Source organism: Curcuma longa, chromosome 4, assembly GCF_044706935.1.
Source record: "Curcuma longa cultivar G26 ecotype Majalengka, Jawa Barat chromosome 4, ITB_CL_G26_1.1, whole genome shotgun sequence".
Classification (NCBI taxonomy): domain Eukaryota; kingdom Viridiplantae; phylum Streptophyta; class Magnoliopsida; order Zingiberales; family Zingiberaceae; genus Curcuma; species Curcuma longa.
The window spans coordinates 16,346,401-16,359,872 of NC_133864.1; the positions used below are offsets into that span (position 1 = coordinate 16,346,401).

The window sequence follows — 13,472 nt, forward strand, 5'->3', positions numbered from 1 at the left end:
ACTATGTATTGCTGTGATTACTAGAACATGGGATTAAGCAACTTGAGATTTCTATCTATGATTGAGAGTGATTTCACAAATTTAATGTGTGGTTTTATGGATATTTTGGTTGTAAAATTGGGCCATTTTCGTTGGAGAAGGTTTTTGTCTCATTGACTCGTGAAGGAATCATCATTAGCTCACAGAGGAATCAATTAGATGAACTTAGAGACTTGATGATGAATTAGTGATCATGTGCATGGTTTTAGCTCCTACTTGTGCCGATCTTGAGGCCATTGCCACTGATTTGAACACCAATGTCCAAATCACGAGTATGTGAAAGTCATTGACAACCTTCAGTGTTGTGAGTCTGCGGCAGTCGTGGATGGGCCTCAGTATCTAACTCATGAGTGCTAATAAACTATTATAATATACAACAAATAAATTACTTAATAAACTTGTTAATATATAAACTTTAACATAGTAAATAAATTTGGGTGTAATAAATTATATGTTAATTTATTTTATTGTAAATTATTTAACAACTTAATTACTGTTAGTAATATGTAGGTATGCTAAGATAATTAGTAATTATGGTCAAGATAATTTACTGTTAAACAGTAATTGTGTAATTATTTTACTTGTATTATATTTTATAGCAAATATTTACTTGTAACTGTCACTAAATTATAATTATAAGTCCGACTGTTAGCAAATAAAAAGTAAATAATCAATTATAACTATCAGTATATAATTATAATACAAGTAAATTATAGTAAGTAGTTAATCATAGTAAAATAGTTAATTAAAAGTTACAATGCACACTAAGTAAAGTTAATCATGTTATCATCGATAATTGGATTAATAAATATCAAAATGATATTAACACAACATGATATGGCACCCAAACTGTAGAAACTCTGGCAAGTTTAAGATTTGACTGTGTGAACCAATGTACAAGAATCTCGTACAATCTAGTTTAAGATTGGACCATCATGGTATTTTAAATTGTTCTGTCAATTGCTTGTCATTCTTTGCAATTCTTTCTAAATTCATTGCAACTGACTCCTTTTGACTGTACGAGTGTTGGAAAACAAATGTTTGTGTCTAGGTTGACTGAAAATAAACATTGTAATAGAGTCTCTCTTTGTATTATGAAATTGTAAAAGCTTTATCTCCTTTGCAGATTGGTTATAATTTGGTCTAATTGTTCTGTGTTGGCTATATAACTCTTTTGCTCTTAGAAACCTTGAACCAAATAATTTCATGTTTTTTTTGTTTGTTGATGTTGTTTTTAATTTTTTATTGTAGACCTTAGAATCATTGCTTTGTGGAAACCGACTTATTTTCCTTTTATTTTCCTATTGATAGTGGGAGGCAAACATGCGGGCTTCGGAGTTCGCACTCGGCCATACTTGAGGTAATGTTAATCTTTAAGATATCTAATTTCAAATACCTTTTATTTTAAGGTCTATTTTTTATTTAACTACCCATGGGGGAACTTTTTTGAGGAATGATTTGCTCTAGTGTGATTTATTGAATATTTGTTCCTCTTCTAACACAGTTTTATGTGTGCATTAGTAGCAGTTCGGCAATTGTGTTCTTGTTGTTGTTCCCTGTCCTTCCTAGAGTCGTAATTTAAGCTTAGATGGTAAATCTGTAAAATTAAAAAAAAATATCCTTGCTTGAGGTCTGATATTCATTTACCATCATCTTTATGTTGCTCTTACTGGTGAAGAGAAGGGACGGGCGAAACGAATGAATAACATGGTTCTTTTCTTTTTGTTTTATTCTGATCTAAGGCTAAGCTGATCTCGGTGTTATGAGCTGAATCCCTAGAAAGCCATTCACAAGTTTCAGCAAGGTGTTACTATCTTATTCATCCACTTTCTTTCTCTCTTCATACCACCTTTGTTTAGCTCGTTGTGGTGTAAAACTTTTACATGAATGTGCTCTCAAAAAATTGCAGAACCTTTTACTTGGTTCCTATCACAAAATGTTCTGTGTTTATAATTATGTATGGACCATTCTACTCTTCTTTCATAAAAATGCAACATCAGTTACTTGGAATGCTGATAGTCGCAATAATAGAATGTTCTGAATGATCAATGAAATAGTTTCTAGATATTTTATATTACAATGTAGCAAGATCTGATGCTTATCTGTGCGCAATATAACATTTATAGCATTATGGCATCATTTAAAATTTCAAGCTGTCTTGCTTGATATTTGTAGAATTATTGCCAGTAGTTGCATTCCACTTATCTTAACGCAACATGGAAGAGGAACTTGGCATCTTTCAGGCATTTTCTCTGATGTCTTTTCTATGCTTCTCCCAAAAATGTTACCCTTCAATATTTGACCTCTTCCAATTCTCTTTGGGAGAAACAGATGATCTCAGAAGTTGAAGATTGCCATTTTTGTGCAGAAGTGACAGCGAAAGAGTTCAGGAGGATGCAGATGTGAGGAAGAGAAAGTCATCACTTGAGAGTGGTGAGCTAGGGTGGATTTAATGGTGAATACGATCAGAAAGTTGACATTTTTGTGCTTCAAATGGTGCTGAGCCGATGGGTGGAATATGATCACAGATTGTGAAGGGGTTTCTGAAATAGAAATAGAAATGATGAGCGGGATATGATCACAGCTTGTGAAGGGGTTACTGAAATAGAAATAGAATGACATCTTATGCCAAAACAAGATGAAACTTCTTCTTTTCCCCTTTCTTCAGCCTTTCCTCCTGTGTTGCTGCCATAGCTGCTTTAGGTTGGAAACTGACCTCTTTCTTCTTCTTCTATACTAGGTCATCACACTTTAATCAATTCTGACCCGTGGCATCTGTCATCACCTTCTAGCATTGGCACGATGTCATTGCTGGCAGGATTGAAGCTTGTTGTGGTAACCTTAATCAAGTGTCGTTTGTCTAATTGTTTTGTTGAACCAATTAAAATAGCTTTTGCCATTCTTGATTGGATTTTGGTCTCATCTGTTGTGTTTTCTGTACATTGTTCTTCAATGACTTCCTTTTTTTGGCCGACTTAACAAAGAGCTAACTTGAACGCTTTTCTTATCTCAGATAGAAAGTGCAGAGGCATACCTGCATAAGATGAGGGATGCTGGCATCTTGGTTAATATGAAGGTATATCTCAGTTGTTTATTTAGCTTGCTATATTATTGAGAAATATGGATCGAAATAAAAAATACAGTTACCAGGAAGCATGTACATCCTGGGCACTGTTCGGGTTACTGGCTTCATAGGTAGAACCAAACCCAAAATAAATGTTTTTTGGCTTGAAATTTGTTACCCAAGACCAAAACATTTTGGGCTGAAACCAAACCCAAGATTTTGATTTGTTTAAACTGAAAATTTTAATTAAAATGTATACAAACCAAGTACGCACTAACTACTAAACCATTTACAATATTTATTTAATTAATAACTAATGATCATTTTAGTGTTGCTAATCATCCTAAACACTGAAAAGAATATAGATAATAATCAAATAGATACTAAATATTAGGGTTAATGTGGTTCAAAGTGGGTATTTATATGTATATAATTACTAATCACTAATCAGTTTGGTTTTCGCTTATCAGTTTCTCTAGGAAGTAAATTGAAACTGAACCTGAACAAGTTGACTACTTTCCTACCCGACTGAACCAAAAGCTGAATTTTTAGGTTATGTTCGGTGTACTGATTTGGGTCTAGATTTGCCCACTCCTAATGTATTGGATGCGATGCCTAGTAATTGGGGTGTCTAGGGTTATTAGAAAAGATTTGTTGGATGGAGTTGCATGATATGCATAGTTACAAGCAACCTCTGAGTAGGTATTATCACAGCACTATATACTGCACATATTGTATTTTTATTATTTTTGGTACAAGTTGGTGGATGTACAGTCCAACATACCAAAAATATACAGCAATGCAGAATTCTTACAAATGCATCCTGTATTGATAGTGTTAATTTGAGATATATGTGTGCTATTTGATTTGACTCAATTTTCTCACACTTCTATCTCTAAAGTCAATTAGTTGATAGATTATCCTTCATCATGCAGTGGGCCACTTGGCCAGGGCAAAGCCCCCGGTGATTTACATCCCTTCCAGATCGTTTGGGATAGTACTAGAGGGGCCCCTGGGATGAGGGTATCACCTTTTGCCACAATTAGTTGATAGATTATCAACAGACATATCGTGTTAGTCCCAAGTAGAATATTGTTCAACTTCAATCTGAAACTTCTGGTCATATAGTTGCTTGTGTTTTCCTCAACCTGTATCTAGACTATTCTATTATTAGATAGGCAAAATCTGCAGCCTATTAAGTAGATAAAGGACAACTATCGTTGTTTGGAGTGTCTTACAATAAATTAAGATGTTTATCATGTTCTGTTATGATTTTTAATTGCAGGAACGGAAAGAAAAAATTATATGTGATGTTGACTAATTAGCTGCAAGTGTTAACAGCAATGCAATAATGCAAGACAGTTTAGTCGAGGAGGTATCAATTGCCACTTTTATTTGGTCTCAAGAATTAATTTAGTATATTTGCAATATCTAAATATCTTCCCACCAGGTTGTAAACCTAGTGGAGGCTCCTCTTGCTATACTTGGTAGATTTGATGAATATTTCTTGGAGCTTCCAAAGGACATATTGATTATGGTAACCTGTGTTATTCTTCTTCCAGCATTTTACATTCTTCTCCTAATATAATTGTTTATTTGATGTTGATTGTCCAGCATGAAAGAATGACTTCTATCTTAATTTTTATGATTTTTTTAAATAATTTATGATTTTAAAGTTTCTTCTCAGAGACAAATATCTGTGACAATTCAAGAAATGAAAAACAAATATCACTGAAGTAATCACTACATAGCTTCTTGTATATGTAATAATCTTTAAAAATTCTGGCAGATAGGTTACCCATTACAGAGATGATAAAGGAAGACAAGCTGAGTTTGTTGATAATGTGGTCAGACTAATTAGAGGTACCAATTAGAAGGTCCCTTTGATTGCGGAAAATGTATTTCATTTATATTTTTCGTGTTTCCTGATGTTTGGGGCAATGGAAAACCATGACCAACAAAAAAAAAATGCTAATCAACTGAAAATGTCATTTTGAGAAAATTAACTTCTGCTCAAAACGAGTGGAAGTCATTTTCCCTCAGCTTAGTTTGATGTGGAACCTGAGTCAGTTTGAGCTGTGGGTGAGGGCCTTCGGGTGACTTTTAATGGGGCTAAGGTCATTGGCATTTTCGTTGCTTGGTGGTGTCAGGAGGCAGTGTTATATGGAGGCGCAACTAAAATGTTGCATAAATTGAGATGGGAGATGGACTGCCCCGGGATTTTCTAGTGGCCTCTAGACATGGTTGATGGAGTCGTTCTTGAGGATCACCTAGGTGGCCTACATATTTAAACAACTGATTGCCATTCAAGGGGAAAGTAGTAGTTGCAGCCTGGCACCAGAAACCCTGGATGCCCTGGTGGGGGATGCAGAGCAGGCAGTGAGATTAGGTGAGCCACTATAGGAGAAGGAAGGAGGAGAATCAACATTTTCATCGTTATCCTAGAAATAGAGATGCTCAAGACCAGTGAAAACCATTTTGAGGTTGAAGTGTGTTTGTCACCATCCTAGAAATAGAGATGCTTGAGGCCAGCAACAACCATTTTGAGGCTGAATCTGTGGTGAGTTCCTTCGCTTCCTGCAGAGGGGTAGAAGTAGATGTACTATAAATTTTGGAGCCGAGGAAAATATATATTCCCTGTAAAAAATTTTCCTTTGAAATCATATTACCCATATAAGTTAATTTCTGCAAAACAAATGGACTCATAGTATGATTTGTGAGATAGTGACATGTTGGCTACTTCCTTTTATATGCTGTATTTCCCTCTTGTTCAGTTCTGTATATTTCTTATATCAAAAGAGGAGTGTTTGAGAGTTGTTGCGCTCACCATGAGTTTTAGCATTGTTGTGCATGCAACAATGATGTACCATGTTAACCAGCAGGATAAACCAGTGTTTCTTACTCCATGGTCAATGCCCACTTGGTTTTTTCACTCTTCCTTGGCTCATTCCTCAATAGATCGTCTGTGTCAAATAACACCTTCATTCCTTCACCAAATCTTCCTCATCTTGTAAGAATGATGACCAAATGAATCTTTCAATTCTTCTGTCAATTGTGCAATAGAAGTCACATTTAGGAGGCACAAACCAACTTCTCTTAGCACTATTATTGAGAACAGCACTCTTGAGATGATCTGTGCATATATAAATGGTGGTATGCAATAACAGCAATTAATCATGCTGCAATAATAATTCCATGATCGAAAGCATACATCAAATACATGAATATTAGCAGCCGATGAGACTAACACTCTAATCTCAAATATTCATGTGATATTCATATCAAAGAATGTATTCACAGAGGTACTTGAAATCAAAAGTGTGTAATCAAACAGTCAACAGGAGCAAAAAGTACTGTGTTTTTGAATGACTACCCTTTGCTTTTAAAGCTAAATTATTGCCTTAGCCTTCATCAATTCTTGGATATGGATATTTACTAGCCCAAACTTGTTTTATATAATCCTGTTGGATCAACACCTGGAGTCATAACCTTTATTCACCCACTCACTTTCTCTTCTTTTTTCCTTCTGTTTCTGTTTACTGCTCACAATGGACTGCTTGGTGATCAAATCACTGCTAGGTCCATCAAGCTAGAGGCCTATCAGATTCTCTCACCTCTACTCAGTTCCTCACTGTCTCTAGCTTTAACAAAGTATTTATGAGGGTTGACAGAAAAGAAAAAACAACTCCAATGATTGAATCTTGATAGAAACAGAATATTACCTTGGAAACAAAGGAAAGGTCTCTGATCCTGGCTCTCTTGTTAGTTTTCCTATTTGGAGATGTTCAGACATTCTAAGAATCTTCCCCAACATTGCATTTGCACCTCTTTCTCCTCTCAGTTTAGAAATAAGGGTTCATGCTTCCATAGATACCCCCCTCAACCTTGTGAAAACACTGCTAGAACTTATGCCCTCATGCCCATAATAAATTCAAATATACTGAATAATGATTTTTTAAATTAGAAAAAATGCTGCAGATGAGATTAAAACATCAAAAAAGGGGATGCCTCATTTTTTTGTTTCTAGTCTTTGATAACAGTTGTGTCGCTAGTCATTTGGCAACATATTGCTATAAGTTGCTTACAAGTCAAAGTGGACCATCTGAATATGTTGGTTCACCTATGGGCCTCTGCATGGACTTTTAAAGTTTCAGTCAATACCTAAAGGTACAATATGGAATTTCAAACACTGATCATGTATGATATTTTGTGATTATGGTATTCTTTATCTTTTTCTCAGTTAAGGAATATGTTGAGCAAGAATATGTAAACTCTTGTATCAGGTAATTATCTATATTTTATCATGTAGGTCATGCAAAAGCACCAGAAGTATTTCCCCTTGATCAGCCAACATACAGGAACTTTAATGCCATACTTCATTGCTGTAAGCTTTCTTATTGATCCTCCAATAACCCCATTTAGTTCTGCATGCTGTATTGCTGTTGTTCTTCCCCTGTATCTTACACTTATTTATTCTTCTTATAGGTTGCAAATGGACTAATTGATGAACAAGTAGTTCGGAAAGGAAATGAAGCTGTACTAAGGTAAGCTTTGTCTTAGGACATTTCTTGAACTTGAACCAAATTAATCTGGCATCAAAGTAAATCAGATAACCTTGCAGCTTGGTTGACTTTTTTTCATCAATGAAAGTCTGTGGTAATGGCGTCCGATTGGTTGTTTTGTGGATCCTCTGTGAAATTTCTTCATCTTTTTATATTCTTACCTTAGAAAGTGCAATACAATTTACTGACTTATTCTGTTTCTCAAATTCTTCAGTCAGATTTAAGTGTTTCTTTTGAAGTTTCAGAATTTGTTGGTTAGATGGGATGCTATTTTTCAAATTTGAAAGAGATGAACATAAATTGAAACCCTGACACTCTTTTTCATTCAAAGAAAGGAAACAACTAATAAAGAAAGAGGGTAGGAAAAAAATCCCAGAAAAAGATTATGATTTTTTTTGTTTCCTTTGATGGAAGGAAAAAGAGTGGAAATTTTTTAAAAACTTTATTTGTTAAAAACTAAAAAAAACATAAATAAAAATAAATATGAAAATAAAATGTTCTTTTAAAATTTTTTAAGCTCCAATTTCAGCTGCATTGTGTGAAAGTGATCCCAAATAAGATCTAGTTTTTTCTCCTAAGAAGACTGAGCGAAAGTGGAGCTGGGAAAAATTTACGGTCATTCTATTTCCTTCTTGGTTTTCTCACCCCACAGGAGACACACCTTAACAGTTTTCCATTGTATCAAGCATTTGTAGCAATATACCTTGTTTTTTCCCTTTGTCTTGCAGCTTTCTTATTTTTTTTCCTCCCACTTCGTCTTTGGATCTTCCAGAGCAAAGTCAGTTGCCAGTGCCAGTTTATGCTTGCATAAAACTTTAGCAAATCAATGTGGAAAATCATTTCCTACTTTCACTGATCACTCGTTAACAGTGTGGCCCCAGTCTTGCTCATCCCATTGGTTTTTTTTCTGTTGAAGAAACAGTTATCTCATTACAAATCTAAATTGTACTTCTATTAATAAGTAATTAATAGGATTCCCTACTAAGTTTGCAGAATAGGAATGAATTTTGATATTTGTATCGGATGGCCAAAAAAAACGAAGCATGGCCGTATCGGTGGAATTAGTGAGATCAAAACAGTAGAAAAACTTTAATGAAAGTGAAAAGTAAAATTATTTAATAACTGAAATAAAAAATAGTGTTTTACAATGCATTTCTTTCCTAAACTTGAATTCAAAGACCTAATAATTTTGGATATTGCCATGAAATTGCTTCCATTAACTTTTTCTTTTTAACTATCAACATATGTATTTTAGCAACAATTAAAAATGTAGTTAATAAGTGATATTAGTGTAATATATTTTATTCTGTATTTATTCAACAGCTCACACTATTATGTCGTTAAGAAATAATACTAACAAAAAGTTAATATAATTGAGACGAGAATGTTGTGATGGATATGTGAAGTTACAAAAAGAAAAAAGATATTATTATTTGAGTGCAATTAGGTGTAGCTCTAGTGGATGATAAAATGAGAAAATAGATTGAGAAAGTATAAATATGTGCACAGATGACCAATAGATTCTATAGTCCAAACATGTTTAAAAACGACCAATAGATTTTGTTAATTTTTTTTTTTTTTTGAGTTGGGTTTAGTCCCTGGTTGAAATGAAACAGTTGCATGTCATTTCATCTCGTGCCAACAAATGGTGTTAGTCTCACCTTGGTGAGGAGCAGGAGGAGAAAGAAGAAGAAGAGGGGCACTTTACTAAAGGAGGTGTCGTGGTGTTAAGCGAATTGCAACATCGTGGTGTTAGGCAAATTGCAACAAGGACACAATATATGAAGGATGAGGTCGTAGCGATAGGGCTAGGGCTAGGACGTTTTCAGCTCGGTCGAACAATGGGCTCGGATGAGTAGACAAAGGATAGTCTCACTACTCGTTCACAGACAAATTTGTGAACAAAGGATAAACTTGTGGACGAACTCACAAATGACGATTGAACTAAGGCATGAATTCACAAATGGTGGATGAACTAATAGATGGCAAACACACTCATAGATGACGGATGATCGTGTGAACAATGGATAAACTCATAGATGAATGAAAGCTCACAAGTATCCCTTACGTACTAGGGATTTTGGAACCTCTTACGTGTCTATCAATGGGCAGAATGAAATTTTTTTCCGCCAGTTCTGATTGTCATGGAATGGAATTTTAAATGTTGGCCAACTAAAGTGAAAAGTATACGGATGATAAAACACTAGTCAATCTAATACAAACTTATTGAATTAATTTGAATAGTATTAGTAATATCGCATTGCATAGAGCTCAATAAAGATGTAGCTTATCCCAATGATTTTTACTAGTTGATAATTAAAATATGAACTATGATATGAGGAAGATTATTTGTCATGTCTGATGGTTCAAAGACCATCAATAACAGTTATATTCTCATAGAACTACTAACTTCGGTAATTGTAAAATAATTCGTATTGAGAACGTTGTTCTGATGCCTTAAAGTTTAGGCACTTCTTTCATACTTTTTTGTACAGGTGCTCTATCCAAATTATATATGAATATAAATCTTATATTTGCTTGAAAATATAATTTTTGATTTCTTCAGAGCGCGCTATGAGGATGCAAGTTTTTTCTATAAAATGGACACCCAAAAGAAATTTTCTGAATTTCGAGGCCTTCTAGGTGGAATTCTTTTTCATGTAAGTCATGAAGATTACTGGCACAATTTATTTACATGATATTTTAGCTCTAATTAAGTTATACAGGAAAAACTTGGAACAATGTTGGACAAAGTGGTTCGCATTCAAAAGATTGTTGGAAAGTTGTCACATTCTCTAGGAAACGAGAAAAGTGTGCATACGATTGTTGAAGATGCAGCAGCTCTTGCCATGTCTGATCTTGCAACTTCTATTGTCACTGAATTCACCTCTCTATCAGGAATAATGGCTCGCCATTATGCTCTAAGGGATGGGTATCCTGAGCAGGTGTGAGACAATTACATAGTGCATGTGATTTTCTTTTCTTGTCCTGCCCCATTAGTATCATTTATCCAGTTAGAGTGGTATTCTTATGCATAGGTTTATGTTTATGTTATATCTTTTAGTAATTTAATTGCCTAATTAAGTATGTCCTTATTTATAGTCCATCATGAAAAGCAGATATACATGGGCAACAAATTTATCAGTTGCTGAAGGTCAGCAAGACGATCATATAACCATCCTCCATGATCCACAGCTTACCTTCTACCACCCTAAATACCCACTCCAAGTCTATTGCTTATATTAGCTTTAACTTCAAAGAAGACAACCTGCAGGCCAGCTGGCACCTGAACCCTTTAGTAGAGGTGGGAATTTGCTACTGGTTTCACATAATTTGTTAAAAAGGTTCCATGTTGCATGCTGCTCTGAATGCTGCAAACTGTCCTTTAAATTTTCACCAGACTGTTCTAGACAACTACTTTTGACCTGATGACTTGTAGGCAAACTGTTGGGATCTTATCTTATGGAACTATTGCCTTCTATATAGAGAAAATAAGGTTGAGTATACCACAAGAACAATATAACAATAGTAATTCAACAACTTCAAATAATAAAAGTTATTTTAACACTCATCCTCAACTAGAACATAGATATCAGTAATGCCCATCTTTTTACATAACTAAATGGGATGCGAGTCTCACTGGAAGTGAGTTTTTCAATCTTCTTCCAGAGTACTGCATCACAAATGAATTGATCACACCTCAATATATTGGTGTACTCTTGAAATACTAGAAACACATGTATTAGAGAAAGCTGTGGGGAAATGTAATCTTGTCTAATATAGTTGCCATTCTTAAAATTTGACTGCCGCTGATTTTAATGACATCTTCTAAGGCCTTATATTACGATCCAATTGGTAAATGACCTTCCATAGAGGTTTTTTTTACTTGCTTCTTTTGCCATCTTATTTACTTATTTATCTGGTGAAAACTTGTTTCTGTCAATTCTTTTATTGGCTTCTTTATACTAACCATTAAAATTTGTATGCCATTCTCTCCCTCATCTTCATCAGCACAGAAAATTACTCCTTAATCGATCACTTAAAAGTTTTTCTAGTATCTTTCTTTCCTATTTTATTTATTTATTTTTTCATTGTTGATTGAATGCTATATCACCAGTAATATTTAAATCAATTAAATTATTTTTTATTATACTGACTTATGTTCTCTTTCTCATTCTTGTAATATATAAATTTTTGAATTTTTACATAGCAAATCGCTATTGATTTGGTGCCTTAAATCTCACACATGTTTAATTTAAATTATTGTTGCATGGTGCTTCTACATAAGAGAATAGAATGCCAATATAAGACAATGTGAATGGCTTAGGAATTTCAACTAATGGGACACCATTCGCCATTGACCTTTGCTTGTAGCCTTGTACCTTCTCAAGAAGTTATCTAGACTCCAGTTTTTTTGGATTTTGAGCCTATCAATTTCTGTAATTGGACAAGAAGTAATGGGAAGCATGGGGAATGAAATGAGATTGTTGAGAGGATCAAGTTCACTAACACCAATCACACATATTTGTGTAATGAAAAGTGGTAATTGAGGTTGGCCTATCTTATTTTTATATTATAGATTTAATAGTGGGGAAATTAACTATCATATAGGAAGCCCAAAGAACACTCTAACGCCACATATATAACTAGGGACAAATAACTATCATGAGATTGGAGATACATTTTCCTAGGCCCTATAGATATAACTTGCAACAATGGAAGAATGATCTTTGAGTATTTTCTTTAATGCAATTGACCTATGACAAAAGAAGCTTTAGCAACTTTAGCCGTTAGCCACATCCTCTACCAATGTAGCTTTAGCAGTTAGTATCTTTTGGGAGGTAACAATAAAAGAAGCTATTATCTTCATCCCAACCATGCCATATTTGTTGGTATAATGAGTTCTTCATTGTGGTTAGGCTTAGCCATGTTTTGATGTGTGAGCGATACATCTTAAGTTACATCTTACATGTGTAGTTGATATGGTGCATGAAGCGTGCACTACTTAAATTTGTTGAAGTGGAAGATCATAGATTAACCTTGGGATGATAGACCTTGGATCAAGTGAGTCATGTTAAGCTTTAGACTCAAGATGATCATCGAACTTAGAGGAAGACACTTGAAGACGTGATATGTGTACTTGTTATTGCATGATGCGATTTTGGAGGGTTGCGTTAGATTTAGATGAATGTAATAATGGGTGATTGCCTAGGTATGATATAGTCAACTAAAAGGGATCTAGTTGATTGGATTAAGAATAAAATGTTTCTATTCATTGGCTAATCCACTTGCCTCTTGGCAATCGACTATTCAGTAGTGTTGTTCTAGGATGGAGGGTATCCATCCCAAGTATTTGTTGATTTAGGGCAATCTAGATCACGATTTGTTGATTGAGGGCGATCTAGGTACAATGTTGTGTGCTGATCGTAGCCAAGGGTTAAATCAAGTGTTTCATAGTTTGTTGTTGCATTGAGTTCTAGCAACATCCTGTTGGGTCTAAAGAATGTCCACATCTCCACAATGACATGATATTGTCCACTTTGGGCCTAAGCCCTCATGGTTTTGTTCTTGGGCTCTCCCCAAAAGGCCTCATGCCAATGGAGATATTTTCCATCCTTTTAAACCCATGATCTTTCCCATGTGTTTTAGATGTGGGACTATGTTTGCACCCTTGCAACCCGACAATCCCCCCCTCAAACAAAGGACCACTGGAAGCTCCGCTACCGTTTCTCATGGTCACGGCTGCCATTTCTCATGGTCCGGCTGCCATGTCCCTCATGGTCCGAGCCTCCCCTACTTCCTTATTT

The 13,472-nt window shown here is 34.9% G+C and overlaps 1 protein-coding gene across 1 annotated transcript in view; it reads left to right on the forward strand.

Moving 5' to 3' along the window:
* Positions 1–4,891: 4,891 nt before the first annotated feature.
* The window catches only part of LOC141826341 (glycine--tRNA ligase, chloroplastic/mitochondrial 2-like), a 33,144-nt gene continuing 24,563 nt past the window's right edge, over positions 4,892–13,472 (forward strand). Inside the window, exons 1-5 of the mRNA XM_074713583.1 lie at positions 4,892–4,966; positions 7,413–7,487; positions 7,589–7,647; positions 10,232–10,325; positions 10,392–10,610. Of these exons, the coding sequence (XP_074569684.1) occupies positions 7,416–7,487; positions 7,589–7,647; positions 10,232–10,325; positions 10,392–10,610 (444 nt within the window). The 5' untranslated portion in view covers positions 4,892–4,966; positions 7,413–7,415. The remainder of the gene's footprint in view (positions 4,967–7,412; positions 7,488–7,588; positions 7,648–10,231; positions 10,326–10,391; positions 10,611–13,472) is intronic.